This window comes from Macaca thibetana, chromosome 4 (genome assembly GCF_024542745.1).
Source record: "Macaca thibetana thibetana isolate TM-01 chromosome 4, ASM2454274v1, whole genome shotgun sequence".
In the NCBI taxonomy this organism is placed as follows: domain Eukaryota; kingdom Metazoa; phylum Chordata; class Mammalia; order Primates; family Cercopithecidae; genus Macaca; species Macaca thibetana.
This window is the reverse complement of record NC_065581.1, coordinates 146,363,518-146,379,570: the sequence shown is the minus strand read 5'-3', so window position 1 is coordinate 146,379,570 and position 16,053 is coordinate 146,363,518. Positions and strand designations below refer to the sequence as shown.

The 16,053-nt window shown below is 37.1% G+C and overlaps 1 protein-coding gene across 5 annotated transcripts in view; it reads right to left on the bottom strand.

The window, feature by feature from the left end:
* The window catches only part of FAM184A (family with sequence similarity 184 member A), a 128,083-nt gene that overhangs the window by 33,043 nt on the left and 78,987 nt on the right, over positions 1-16,053 (bottom strand). For all 5 annotated transcript variants that reach the window (XR_007725178.1, XM_050788742.1, XM_050788746.1 and 2 more), the window contains exons 7-9: positions 12,816-12,977; positions 9,869-9,990; positions 9,269-9,419 (exon numbers count right to left, since the gene is read on the bottom strand). Coding sequence is in view for 4 of the 5 variants with exons in the window: in XM_050788742.1 (XP_050644699.1) it covers positions 9,269-9,419; positions 9,869-9,990; positions 12,816-12,977 (435 nt within the window). In the remaining variant the exon portion in view is untranslated. The remainder of the gene's footprint in view (positions 1-9,268; positions 9,420-9,868; positions 9,991-12,815; positions 12,978-16,053) is intronic.

Below are 16,053 nucleotides of genomic sequence, written 5' to 3'. Positions count from 1 at the left end.
ATGTTTATTCAAAGACTTAACGAATGATATGAACTCTTAACATTGATTAGTTTTTGCTCTCTCTAACTTAATTCTCTCCTCTCTAATAACAACAGAAACAGTAAAGAGAAAATTCTAGATTACTAAAAAGAAAATATAAATCCGAACAGAAAGGCTTCCAAGAGGAAAGCAATATTCATTGAGTGACACCTAGCTTGTCCCACCCTAATCTGTTCTTCACACTGCAGCCAGAGTTTTGAAATCACAGTATTTGAATATTTCACCCTCCTGATCAAAGCCCTTCAACAGTTCACTGCTCTTTGGATAAAGTCCCAAATCCCTAACAAGGCAAAGAAGGCCTGGCATGATCTGATCCTGCCTACCTCCCCAGCTTCCTAGCTCTCACTCTCCAGAATAAAGGTGTCATCAGGGCTTCCTCAACGGCTGTGCACACACTGCCCCCTCTGCTCAGAATGCTTTCTTCTGGCCTGACTTCTCTTACGGGTCTCAGGTAAAGAAATCCACATTTAGAGATGCCTTCCCCAAGTTACACATGAATGTTTACCACAGTTGCAATTTAACACCCTATTTGCAGTTTAGATTGTAAGCTCCAGGAAGGTAAAGACCACTCTGAGCCAGTTACTATTCTGGCACAAGGCCTAGCATATCAGAGGCACTTAATTTTGACTGAATAAATGGATAAATGCATGAAAGAACATGCAAAAGTAATTTCTTACTACTGATTTCAACACCTGGAATTAAAATAAATAAATAAATAAATAAATAAATAAATAAATAAATATGGAGGTGATGTGGACCAAGATTAGAGCCAATTAAAAAGCCAGAGGGTTGGCCGGGCGCGGTGGCTCACGTCTGTAATCCCAGCACTTTGGGAGGCCGGGGCAGGCGGATCACGAGGTCAGGAGATCGAGACCACCCTGGCTAACACAGTGAAACCCCATCTCTACTAAAAACATTAAAAGATCAGGTGGGCATGGTGGCGTGTGCCTGTAGTCCCAGCTACTCAGGAGGCTGAGGCAGGAGAATTGCTTGAACCCAGGAGGCGGAGGCTGCAGTGAGCCGAGATCGCACCACTGGGCAACAGAACAAGACTCCATCTAATTAAAAAAAAAAAAAAAAATTAAAAAAATTAAAAAGCCAGAGGGTTGTCATCACATAAAGCCCTTGAAGTCATACTGAATACTGGGAGTGGGAAATAGGAGACACCCAGAAGACTAATTGTAATTCATCAGAATCACCATACTATTGTGTAATCAAAACTACATTGCCATAGGCCTTAATAAAAAGCACTACTAATGCTTTATACATACATGATATTCCATATGCATATATTCATGAATTTTCATAATTGTTATTGCTCGACTTTCAATTCTACTTTGAATAAAAAATCTGAAGCAATAGAATGGAATTCTCATTATTGACAAAAGCTATGTCACTTAAAAAATTTCTAACTTCCTTGAAACAATATTGATACTAATCTTACATTGCAATTCAAGTAAAATACATTAAAGTTTAAAAAAATTCCAATTTCAGGCCGGGCACAGTGGCTCATGTCTGTAATCCCAGCACTTTGGGAGGCTGAGGCCTAGACCAGCCTGGGTAACATGGTGAAAACCTGTATCCACAAAAAATGCAAAAATTAACTGAGTGTGGTGATATGTGCCTGTAGTTTCAGCTACTTGGGAGGCTGAGAAGTGGGAGGATCACTTGAGCCTCAAAGGTTGAGGGTGCAGTGAGCCATAATTGTGCTACTGCACTCCAGCCTAGGCAACAGAGTGAGACTCTGTCTCCAAAAACGGAAAAAATAATTTCAACATTTAAAATACAACACTATAACTTCTCAAAGCAAATTATGTAAACTTTTTCTAATGTTAATTTCAAGTATACTAATATCTAGAGGAAAGTGACAAACAGATCTAAGATACAGAAGTGGGATTCAAAGCTCTGATAAGTTTCCCAAAACAAAAAGTCACAAACTGTTGTTCGATATTTAACTAAAATTCAATGACGTGAATTTCATTCATATAAATAAAATGAAGGTAGAAACAAGCTAATGTGTTAGGTTATGCTTAATACTTTTTCTCAGAGACTCGGTCTAACATAATTTTATAATCATATGACCACTGAACCCTTTCGGATTGAAAATGTTTTAATTATTTTTAGCATCTCGTCGCATGAAAGAGAAACAGATTAAGTTGATTTGTTACCATAATGCTATCTAAATGTTCTTAGGTATTTTTCAAGTGTGTCCTGGTTTGCATTTCATCACAGGTGTTACTACAGTATTTTACAGATCATATTTTGCTCAGTATTCATTAAAGACTGCCCAGTATTCTTAACACACACTCTCTTTTAAAGCTAGGTACAGATTTCATAGTTCTATCTCTTCATTCTCTTCTCCTAAAGGTGACAATTTAAGAACTGGATGAACTTAAATTCTAATAAGGGAGGTTTGGGTAGGGAAAAGAAAATTAAATATTAATTCATAATAAAATCATTTAGATCAATTCAGAAAACAATTTAGCATCTTTTATCTTAGAAGAAAAAACAATCTTCAGAGGAAGAACACTAACCACATAAGTGTGATAAAAGAGGATATAATGTAGCCAAAGTAATACTGTCATTCAGTTTTTTGACTGAAGAGAAATCAAAGACAAACTTTCATATTTAAAGGAAAACATCACCAATTAACTTTGAATTCAGGACTTGGCATAGGAAAAATAAGGCTGATGGACTTGGGTTGGTTCTGGTAGACTTTAATTCCATTCCACATTTTCTAAGAAAGTGAAATTAGGTCATGCCAGCTATTCTCACTTTCCTTTCTAGCTGGCTTTTTCTCTTTTCTTCATATGCTATTTCTCTTTAGTCTTTTTGTTTCTGTCTCCTATGACTTTCCTTTATCTTACTCTAGTCATCTCTTTCCCCCAGGGCTCTGAATGTACATTCAACATAGGTTCCTGCTTTCCTGACATCTGGAGACAGGACTCAGAGCCTTCAGGGAGAGAGCTTCACTATCTGCTGTCACTGCTCAGGGAACCTGTCAAGGAATCTGACTGCGTTATCTTAGGAAGATATTTTTTCTTTCAGACAGAATCTCACCCCATCACTCAAGTTGGAGTGCAGTGGTGTGATCTCAGCTCACTGCAGCCTCCACCTCCTATGTTTACGCCATTCTCATGCCTCAGCCTCTCAAGCAGCTGGAATTACACGTGTGCATGACCATGCCTGGCTAATTTTTTTATTTTTTATTTTTTGTAGAGACGGGGTTTCTCTGTGTTGGCCAGGCTGGTCTTGAACTACTGGCCTCAAGTGATCCACACACCTCGGCCTCCCACATGCTGGGATTACAGGTGTGAGCCACCAGACCCAGTCAGGAAGAGATTATTATTCTAGGTGTCTTGCTATTCCCTCTACCTCAGAATCTACTTCCATCTATTCTTCCATTGAAAGGTAGTGGTATGGCTGGGTGTGGTGGCTCACGCCTGTAATCCCAGCACTTTGGGAGGCAGAGGTGGGCAGATCACTTGAAGTTGGGAGTTCAAGACCAGCCTGGCCAACATGGCAAAACCCATCTCTACTAAAAATACAGAAATAAGCCAGAGGTTGCAGTGAGCCAAGATCACCTCACAGCACTCCAGCCTGGGTGACTAAGTGAGATACCATCTCACAAAAAAAAAAAAAAAAAGAAAAAAAGAAAAGAAAAAAAAAATTAAAAGAGACAGAATATGTTCCTTGCTAACATAATAGAAAATTTAAAGCTAAGAAAAAGAATAGCAGCCAGGCGCGGTGGCTCACGCCTGTAATCCCAGCACTTTGGGAGGCCGAGGCAGGTGGATTCCCTGAGGTCAGGAGTTCAAGACCAGCCTGGCCAACAAGGTGAAACCTCGTCTCTACTAAAAATATGAAAATTAACTGGGCAGTGACATGCACCTGTAGTCCCAGCTACTCAAGAGGCTGAGGCTGTAGAATCGCTTCAACCCAGGAGGTAGACGTTGCAGTGATGCAGTGGGCTGAGATCACGCAACTGCACTTCAGCCTGGGTGACAGAGCAAGACTCCATCTCAGAAAAAAAAAAAAAAAAAAGAATAGCAGAATGAGTACTGAGCTCTAATGCCAAACGTAGTCAAATAGTGTCATGATCTAGATAGTCTGCATCAGTACTCTCTAACTGAAACAGGAATGTGAGCCATATGTATAAAGTTTTTCAGTAACCATATTTAAAAGAGCAAAAAGAAAAGATACTTAGTATCATATTGGATAGCACTGGTCTAAAAATCAGAAAGCAGTTTACAACAAACCTTACTGAATCTGGCTTTTCAATTGCTCTTGATCAAGAGCATTTATTTTAATGCTGTTTCTTAGTCGAGTCATTGCTCTTTCCTAGTGAGCATGAAAAATTCTAAAATACACTATGATTGTAAAATCAATACATCTAAGAGAAAACTTACATCTCATCTCCCCAACCACCCACACCCCACCCCAAATAAATAGCTCATCCTGACTTCCTTGTCTCAGATGATGATTTCCTTTTCGTCTAGCTCAAACCCAAGTCAACTTTAACATTTTCTTCTCTTCTACCAAAGCAGATGATTGATCCTTTTACAGTTTCTCTTGCACCTGCTGTGAGATAAACTTAATCCAGGTCCTAATTGGGCAGAATTATTTGCATTTTATGTATCTGAAAACTTCTTTGGTCTCTGTGCCTCATTCTGTTCACTCCATTCAACAACTGCCAAGTGCTTACTATGTGCCAGGCACAGTTTTAGGTGCTGGGGATACCACAGTGAACACCACAAAGGTCCAGGTCTTATGGAACTTATATGTGAATAGGTGAGAGAATCAATATACACTGTGTAGAAGTAAATGATCTGAAGGAATACAAAGCAGAATAGGGGGCTAATGAAAGATGATGGTGCTATTTTAGAGAAAGTAAGTCAAGAAAGCTCTTTTTGTGGAGTTAAGATTTGAGTAGATAACTGAATAAAGTGAAAGAAAAAGCTGTGCATATCTCTAGAAAGTGGGTTCCATGTGGAGGGACTGGTAGGTGCAAAGTCCCCAAGACAGGTTCAGCTTGTTGTGTGTGTTCCAAGAACTGCAAGGGTCCAGTACGGCTGTAAAAAAGCAAAGGGAGAGAGTGATAGGAGATGATGTTGGCAATGCAGCCAAAGACCAGATCACAAGCTTACTAGAGGATATGGCATGAGTATGGACTGTATTCTAATTGTGGTAGGAAGTCAGTGGACATCTTGAAACAGGACAGTAACATAATCCAACTTAATATTTTAAGTGCATCACTTTGGCTGGTCAGAAAATAATCTGTAGGTGGGCAAGAGTAGAAACAAGGTAACAGTTGCAGTGCAGGAAAGAACTACAAGTGTCCTGGAATCAGATGGTGGTAGCGGTACTAGGGAGAAATAGGCAGGTCCTAGATTTATTTTGAAGGTAGAGCAGTGGGGAGTGCTGATGAACAGGTTGTCTGGTGTACAACACAGGAGTCCAAGACGGCTGAGCAGTGAACAGTGAACGGATGCTAGTTCTAGGAAGAGCAGTTTGGCTGAGGTTGAGGGATGCTGGTGGTACATGGTGTCCATTCAAGAGTTCAGTTCCAAACACTTTAATTTAGATATTTAAATTGAAATATCTCTATTTCATTCTTATTTCAATATAAAAGTCATATTAAGCTTCCTAAAATAAAATTTTCAGCATGTTATTCTCTTTTCCACAAACCTTTGACAGAATCTCACAGTTTACCAAGTAATCTTTTAAACTCCTAAGCTTGGAAGTCAAGGTTTTCCACAATAACCTCTATCCAAACTGCCCCCAACTCTGTTTTTCTTATTACTGTATTCCTCGTAGTGCCTGGGAAATATGCACGTTTAATAAAATGTTTATTAAGTGAATAAAAACCTTTGTACTTTTGTCACTCCTCTGTGCTCATCCTTTGCCCTATTCATGAGTCCCACTAAAGCTGGGCTCCTCAATGAAACCTTCCCCAAGCACACTGGCTATATTACACTGTTTTTTGACTGTATACTCCTGACCAGTGGTATTTTGGTAAATGTTTAACAGCTCTCTGAAAAGCAATGACCTGATTTGTAGTATTTGCTACAAATGCTATAAATGCTGTGACGTAAATGCAACCACCACGGGTGACTGCAAGTCATCAACATGATGTCCCCGAATGTAGTCCTGGGAAGAGGGGCACAATTAGCTATGACGAGCTGGTAGAAGCCAGTTCCAACACATCATTACTCAGTATAAACTGCTTGGATCATTTTTAAAGTCACCTACTGCACAGTAACTTTTATTTTAAGTACCTATATATAAATCTTCCTATTAGATTGTAAATTTGTGAAGTGTAAACATTGTGTCAGATACATGGCTATAATCAGCTAAATGACTTTGTCTCAAAGTTCACATCTACAAAATGGAGAGTCAGACTCAAACTGTAAAATTCCACAGTTCTGTGTCTGAATGGTCTGTGTATCTCCCTTAATTTCTCAGTCCAATGCTTTAAGCCTGAATAAGTAAATCATTATATTGGACCAAAAATAAAATCTGCCTTAAAAAAGATGAAAGAAAGGAACATGTGATGGCATTTTAAGATCACAAATAGAAAATATGATCACAGAAAACTCTATATAATCACTTTTCCTTGGATAGAGTTGAATCATAAGAATGTAGTTCTTTTGCTTTAAAGAATTCAAACGTATACACTGATCAACCCAAGAAGCATAATTAGCCTTGGACTAAAGTGTAATCATTGGACAGAAAAAGAGAACACAATGAAATATTACAAGGAAACTAAAAGATACAAAATTGACTGAATCGTAGCACAGAATGAGAATAATAGCTTTTGGAAAATTCCATGAAGTGAAAAACATCTGATTCAAGTAAAATGAAAATTTTATGCTTTTAATGCTCATTTTTAGATAGGCAGGCCACGATGGCTGGCTTAAATCTAATTTAACTCTCAAGAGATTCATAAGAAAGACATTTCATTTCTTTCCCCTAAATAGGATGAAATTCAGGTGTGTTAAGGCATAAAAATCTCATGTTTTCACTCAGAAATAGTTAAAATATGTGAAAACACACATCCTCTGATGCTTTTTCATAGTACATGCCTCTGCCTAAGCCCTAGGCACACTAATTCCATTCCTCAGTCTTACTCCTTTAATATCACGAATGCCACGCCAGGTCTGTTTCCCTTAACGTGCTGAAGGCTGCTGGCCTTGCAAAGGCTAAAGGAAATGAGAGAGACCAGCAGGAGTGAATGCAGGGAAGGGGTCCTAGGGGTAGGGCTGGGGGTGGAGGTTATGGGGAACAGGGCTTAGCAGCAGGGGAAGGCAAGCAGAAGGTGGTAGAGCAGGCTTTAGAGCACAGGCTCTAGAAATCCATCCAAAGGAGTCCAGAGAACAAGATCCAAAGAGCCAAGAAGGAAGGTTTTGTCCATAATGACATTCCATTTAAAAAGAACCACTGGTCCTACTATAATTTTTTGTCATCTAATATGCCTAGAAAGAATGAAACCTTGAAAGCATCATACCCACTTTTACTTTAACGGGGCATCTTTTTGTGCACCTGCTTTCTTAATTTTCTTCAGGCACAGACAATCCTGGAGTGCAACAGCTACTTGCCAGTTTCTCCATGGCAATGCGTGTGCCTAAACAATTTAGAAGTCAGGAGAAGGGAAGATATTATAATCTTGGAAATGGTCTGATGGCATGGAGCATCACAGAATAGTTTTACCTTTGGAACCCATTAATTCCTGGTTATCTTGATATTTATGGTTAATCTGCTTTGAAAATTGATTTAGAAATTCTGTAAAGCTGGCAAAAACTGGAGCTAATATGTAATACATTATTTTATGATATACAGAACCACAAGACGCACAGCATTAGGCCCTCTCAGGAAAGAACACTGCAGAATAGACACCCAAAGGAAAAAGAGAAGAAAACAAAATTCAGAGCTGTATGGATGACATCTGACAAATTAATACAAGAGATTAAAGGAGCAACAAATAAAACAATTTGATAGAAAATAGGTAGGAGAGGTGGTGGGCCACTTCACAGTGCAAACCTAGCCAAAAACTGTCTATGTTTAATACTTTCTGGTTGAAAAAATATATATTTATTAAATAATCAAACTAATTTAATCTTTCTAGGTGCAGAATCTTACTGCTCGTCTAATGATAGGGGATCAGTACCACTCTACTCAGCAAAATCTGTCCTTCTGGGTCCCTAAAAGGAATGTAAAGTAAGTCTATCATAAGCAATGCTAATATGGTATCCAAATTCTAGTAAAAGCTGTTTCCATGTTCTTATTTTTGTCTGAGTTTCAAGTGACTGACAAAAGCTCATATATACACAAATGTAAACATGAACATGTATTCTCTCTTTTCAGAGTAACATTATAAATTATTATGAGATACCAAACACAAATTGGCAGGCCCCTAGTATTCTTGAAAGACACTGCATGTATGTAGCTATGTAACAAATGATCTTACAAAAAGTCTATCCTGTTTATTTTGAAATTCATCATGCTCACAAATAGAAAGATAATGGTAGGTTTCTGGCACTACATTACTGAGCTGCTTCCTGTCTAAGTTCTACACTTGCTTATCAACTGGTGATTCACGCAGTTAATCCTATTTAATGACTCACTCTGTGGAAGAATGCTAAGAATTAATAAATTTAAAAGTTGTGTAAATGAGTGAAAATGTGTACATTCTTTTAATTACAGTTACAAATGTTATGGAAATAAGTGAGCATAACATAAGAACACAGATTTAGGAATATGACCACCTTTTGTTTATATTATACTCTAAGGGGCTTAAACTATTTTGAAGGATAGCAGGATTGAGAAAAGTAAGCTGTTCATTTTTGATAAGTGATTTTAGGTAATCACGATACATATAATAAATTCTACCCTCTGTTGCCCAAACAGTATCTAATGACATGAAAAAAGATGGTATACTTTCAAAAAATAGGTAACTTTCCCATTTAAAATCTTAAATATATTCAGGTCAAATATTAAACTAAAAAATCATAATACATTCTTCTCAGTATTCATACTGCATATATAACAATGATTAGCACAATGTATAAGTTTATAAATACATCTTCCTGGTTTTATGTATTTTTAAAAATTTTAAGTTTGCCCCACGAAAAATAACAAAATACAGTGAATTAACAGAGTTTTACAATATTTCCCTAGCTAGAGAATGTCAAGGGAAATGAACTTTCACCATGTACAGATTATTAATTACCTGGTTTAAGAGATCTTCTACTTTCTTCTGCCATGAATCTCTTGCTGCGTTTTTCTCTCGCTCTTTCAACTGCAAAAGTTGAGACATTGCTGACTTCTTATCCTCTTCATGTTGAAGCCTTAACTCTTCACGAAGTTTAGAACACTCTTGCCTAAAATAAAACAAACGCATTTACTTTGTAAAGAGAATTGTTCCTCTCAATGACTGTAAGAGTCCACGGGTTTTTTAAGTGCTTAATTAATCCTCTTCAAAAGTCTATGACGCTGAGTAAAAGCAGATTATTTACTTAAGGGCTGTAAAATAAACTGGTAACTTACCCCAATATCACTGATTTATCAATTTATTAACAGCAGAATAGGTACCAGAACAAATAAGTCTTCTGATTTCAGGTTAGTTTTCTGCCTATTTTATATTCAAGGAAATGCAAAAAGTAAATCTGAATTCGAACAGAAAAAAAATCCAATTTCTCTGTCTCTAATCACAGGAAATTTCAATTTAAAATACTGCTACTATGTCTTTAACATAGGATAATATGAGTTATACAAGAGAAAAACTTTCTTGTATGTCTTTATTGCGAAGATTACAGAACAGAAAATGTACCTAAGATTTTCAGTCCACTTGATTTCTAAGTCATGGGCCATTTTGTCCACTTTGAGCTTCTCGTCTTCTTTCATGGCAGCAATTGTTTCTTCATGCTGTTGCCTTTCTTGTTCTAGCTCACCCTGAAGAATAAAAACTTTTCAATGAAGACTAAACTTCAAAAACAAACACTGCTGGTTATTTTAAGTAAGAGCTTGTATTAAAACTTTTAATTTTAAATACTTATAGCCCAATAATTGATAATGCTATCTGTGAAAATGACTCAAGATTTTCTGAAAATAAAATATGTAAAACAAATTTTATATTTTAAATGTTCTTGTCTAAACTGTATTTTGTTAAGGCTTATATTACAAATTATTTAAATAGTTTAAAGTCAGCATTAATCATCTTAATTATACTTTACATGTATTAAGTATCTAACGGTAGATTGATCATCCAATTACCTTCACCTGTACACCCATTACATAGACAGATATGTTATTCAAATTCACTCATACTCATATTCGAAAGTATGTTACTTGCTCAGAACTTAAGTATATAGCTGTATCTAACTGACACGATAAAAATAAGTATGCAGAATTTAGGCTACTGTTTTTATTATGTAACTTCAAACTAATTGTCCATGTGTTTGGTGTTATGGTAATATGCGGCAATATATACAAGATTCCCGTAGATTAGCATGAATCAAGTGGCTCTGTGGAGCCTGGGGATAGAGGTGACCTGTTTGGACAACAGTGGCAGCCATCAGCCCCTGCCAGCAGAGCAGCTGCTCTCGGGGCACAAGGCAGAAGAGGAGCAGATGATGGTCTATCTTCCTGTTATCACAGTGATCCTTTCGAGATCACCCATTTGCTGATGACATGTGGTGTGGCAGTTTTTGAAGGCTATACCCAGATTAATGAGAAAAAAGCAAGCCAATGTTGAAATTGCCATTCTACATTGTTGGCCTGGCTACTAAGCAGTTAAGTTTTGAAAACTGAAGGCAGCCATCTTAGCCAACTGTTCTTTTCAGTAAGTGTTCTGCCTCTAGTAACTTCTGCATTTTCCACCAAAGGCAACATTAAATGGAGTAGATTGCTTAAAAAGTATTTCTTTTCCTCAATGCAAAGTACATCATTAGACATTATTGGGGTAGAGGAAAAGAGGTACAAAAAAGAAAAAAAAAACACTTGGTCTTACGGAGCTTACACAGAGTCATGGTAAACTAGGATGCAGCATCTATATTTTCTCAGTTAAAATTCTGCCCAGCAGAACAGAAAATAAACAACTGATAGAGTTTTGCTTAAAATGTTTATTATTTTCTACTACTGGACAGAAGTACAATGTAAATATGAAAAAAGACCTGAAAGAAATGAAACTGAATCACTAAGCCCAAAACTCAGTGCCAGGACAGCAGGGGGAAAGGCAATCGGGATAAAATACCTTAAAGTCAGGAACTGGGTGCGCACCAAGGCAAGAGAGAACCTCCATTATACCATATAAACACAACCTATATTCAACTAAAATTCATTAGAAATATTTTGACTGTTTACTTTTAAATATATTTGTATGACCTTAAAATACCATTTTCCTTTCATTTTTTGACAATGGAAAAAACACGTCTTAACATAGTTCGGTCATCCAGTTCAGTTTCACACCATAGAATGCTACCATCGAGATTATAGTCAATATATTTGGCATCACAGAAATTAAATATATCAAGCTGTATATTATACTAGCTTTAAATTCCAATTATTTCTTATTATATATTAAAACTGTCATATCACACAGCCACTGGAGAAAGGTAAACGTAAGGAAATGAAGATTTGAGGAAAATGAAGTAATTTATTGTCACATAATTCAAAATGGAAGATAATAAATATTCAATACACACAGAATATAATTATATCATAGATAAAATATAAATATAATTATTTTCACTAAAGTGCCCTTGTTTATATGCTTTTGAAATGTCACCAATTCTAAACTAAAGAAAATTTGAAATAATATTAGTAAAAGGCAGTATTTACTGAGTGTTTGCTATTTTGCTAAGCACTGTGCTGTAAATGGTTTATCTCATTTAATTATTACAATAGTGCTGTGAAGAGTGTTATTACCCCCTCACCCCTCCTTCATTGTGCAGATGTGGAAGGTGAGGCTTTGCCCAAAGTTACACACTATGTGGAGGATTCAGAATTTACATACAACCAACCTGACTTCAGCGCCTATAGTCTAAACCATCTCTCTGAAGGAAAAGATTAAAAACTCTCCGGGTACGACACACCCAGTTTTATGGATTATTTTTCTCTACTATCTAAGAAAATCTAAATCTTTGCTGTGCTTCATGAGAGTGGAAGAAAAAAGGCAGAGTCTTTCTGAAATCTGCAGACACAGAGAAGCACTTACTTGCTGTATACGAGAGTTCTAACTCTTACCAGTAAAAGAACTGCACATTCCAATTGTTATGGGTTGAACTGTGTCCCCTAAAAGATATATTGAAGTCCTACCCTCCCAGTACCTCAGAATGTGACTTTATTCGGAAATAGGGTCAGTACAGATGTATTAAGTTTAGATGATGTCAAACTGGAGTAGAGTGAGCCCTTGTTCCAATATGACTGGTATCCTTTTAAGATGTGAAGATAGGCAGAGACGGAAATTATGCTGCCGAATGCCAAGGAATGCCTGGTGCTACCAGAAGCTGGAAAATACAAGGATGGATCTTCCCTTAGAGTTTAGGAAGGAACATAGTTGTGCCAACACCTTGATTTTGGACTTCTAGCCTCCAGAGCTATGAGAGAATAAATTTCTGTTGTTTTAAATTCCCCAGTTTGTAGTATTTTGTTATGGTAGTTCTAAGAACTAATACACTAATTATATACAATGTGCTGCTTAAATAGCTGTAGGTCAAATGGCTAAATTATATTTCTATTTTGCTGCTGTTTAGATTATAGTAGAATTATGAAATCACCTCCACATTTAATAGAGCATCCTTGGTCTCCTTTAGGCTGTCTTTAGTCAAATCAAGCTCAGTCTGAAGCCTTTCCTGGGAGTCCTGAAGACTAGCAATAAGTCCTTCTGCAGAGCCAAGACCTTGTTCACTTTTCCTTACCAGATCTTGGAGGCGGCCAATCTGTAAGTAAATAGGGTACTTTTAATATACTTCATTGTAATAGAACAGCAAAATAGTCTTACAATTTCTTCCTATTTTATTTGGTTGTAATTTTACTGAATGGACAATTTCCTGATTAATTTGGAAAAAGCACTCAAATAACCATGACAGTTTTCTTCTGTTGTGTTTTGAAAAGACTTTCATATTTAAGATTTTCTTTTTTCAAGACAACCATGTAGAGGAATAGACATACCTTTGTCCAACAAAGAGAATTCCTAGTTCTACCATATAATAAAATACCTATAAGAAGCTGAAGCAAGATAAAGATTATATAAAAGAGTAAGACAAAATTTTAGATAAAAATATCTTAAAAACCGTTCTTTAAAATTTAATCGCATATTTCATTTGAGTCTCTATCTCCTATTTGCAAAGGGGATAAATTTAGGTCAATATTGATAAGCTGGTAAACGTATTATAAACTAGAGTAAGTTGTGATTCCTGTGTTTCCATACAAAATTTGTCTCATGAAATCTTTAAGAGTTGAATTTATACACTCTTGAAATTAGGAGCTAACAGACAATTGTTGATTAAGCATAACCCTACTGTAAAGTTACGAATACTAAAATACATACATGAAATATTTCAAATTATTTAGGACAATGCTATAAAGTAAAAACCTCATTCTTACAAAATGGCCTAGCCTATGAAATTTCTACAAAAATTAAAATTGATAATTTAAAAATAATACCTATTTCTCCTTGGAAATACAGACATTACAAAAAAAAAAATTCTCCTTCAATCCTTCTCTGACCCACTATTCCCTTCCCGGGTGCACAACCTTCTGGTCCCCTCTCCATGCAGGTATATGCTCTGCAATACTGGTGGTGGTAGTATTTTATCTTGTTGGTGTCTCTAAAGGAATGCTAATCTCATAAGATAATTAGAGGAGCTACATATCTTTTCCCTGCTCTGAAGTATTTTCACAGGAAAAGAATCACCTGTTTCTTGAAAGTTTGGTAAAATTCTTCCATAAACTTAAATTATAAAGAATGCTATTCTAGGGCTGGGCGCAGTGGCTCATGCCTGTAATCCCAGCACTTTGGGAGGCCGAGGCAGGTGGATCATCTGGGGTCAGGAGTTCAAGACCAGCCTGGCCAACATGGCGAAACCCCATCTCTACTAAAAATACAAAAAGTAGCCAGGCGTGGTGGCGCACCACTGTAATCCCAGCTACCTGAGAGGCTGAGGCAGGAGAATTGCTTGAACCTGGGAGGCAGAGGTTGCAGTGAGCGAGATTGCGCCACTGCACTCCAGCCTAGCAACAGAGGGAGACTCCACCTCAAGAAAACAAACAAACAAACAAAAAGAATAGTATTCTAGTAACAATGTAAAGAATTCAAAGAGAAGGCCTATTAAGGCCATTACAAATCTAATTAGAGATAGAATATTTAAATAAGCAAAAACTTCAAACTTCTGCAAAGTTAAATGTAACAAAATGTAAAAAGCAAAGTAAGTGTTGAACATAACTGATCAGTTTGTTTTCTTAAATACAATAAAAATGGATACTTGGAGAAAACACCTATTGTCTCCCAATAACAAAATCTCCTTATGGCATTTGGGGCATCTACTCACATTCTTTATCGGTTCATGTGGTCTTAGTAAGCATTCAACTTAAACTCCAGAATGAAGCGCTTCATTGAAGTGTAAACCAGTAACGTCATCTCATTTTGTTGGTATGGGGATTGGTTCGGGGCAGGCACATGGTTTAAGCTTATCTAGTCACAGTGATCTCAGGACTTTAAAAGGAGCTCCTAGAAAAGGTTTTTTGCCAGCTGCACACACACCTCAGGGAATATATGATTGAAGCATGAAGTCAACCCAGAGAACAAACCCAATTTAAGATAAAAAGAAAAGCTGAGTTCTATTGTCACAATTTCAGTTCTGAATCTAGTCTTGCCTGATGCTAACATTATCCTTGGACTTTACAGTCATATGAGTCAATTAAATTTTCTTTTTCTTTAGGCTAGTTTGAGCTAGGATTTCTGTCATTTGCAATAGAAATCAATACTCAGATTCTCCTTATTAATGTACAAACTGAGGGAATACAGTAAGTAGAAACCTCCTCTTGATATATCCATCTATCTGTATTTGTTCTTCTCTAATCCATTCTCCTTGCAATACCAGAGTGAGTTTTTTATAAATTACAAATACGGACATGAGCATAAGCCCCACCCACTGCGCAAGCATCCACATATTTGCACTTAGCATCTTTCAACTGTTTTCCACTGCCCTTAGGATAACTTTTGAAATCTTTCATGGGGCTTATAAGACCTCCACGCGTAGCCCCTGCTGATATCTCCAGCCTCAGCATGGCATCCCTTCTTCTTGGTCTTTATATACTCATTGAGAGAAAGAGTAGCACTAGGGTTAAGAATTGAATTCTGAAAGCATACTACCTGAAATGGAATTCTGACTTTATCTACTTATTATGTGCTGACGTGGGCAAGTTATTTAACTTTTCTGTGCCTTAGGAACTGGTATCTACTGCACAGGGTTGCTGTGAGGATTAAAGGAGAGAACAGTGTAAAGAAGAGGCTATATAAAACAAAGTCTGGGACTCAGTAAGCATTAAATATTAATTATTATAGTTGCTATCACACTCCATTTTTTCTGGTGATATGGCTTGGCCGTGTCCCCACCCAAATCTCATCTTGAATTGTAACTCCCACAATTCCCATATGTTAAGGGAGGAACCCAGTGGGAGGTGACCGAGTTATGGGTTGTGTCTTTCCTGCACTGTTCTTGTGATAGTGAATGAGTCTCATGAGATCTGATGGTTTTTTAAAAATGGGAGTTTCCCTGCACAAGCTCTCTTTTTGCCTGCTGCCATCCATGTAAGATGTGACTTGCTCCTCCTTGTCTTCTGCCATGACTGAGGACTCCCTAGCCACGTGAAACTGTGAGTCCAATTAAACCTCTTTCTTTTGTAAATTGCCCAGCCTCAGGTATGTCTTTATCAGCAGCATGAAACAGACTAATACAACTGGTATTCTTACAATTCCTAGAGATTTCTCATGCCTCAGGGCCTTTGCATAAG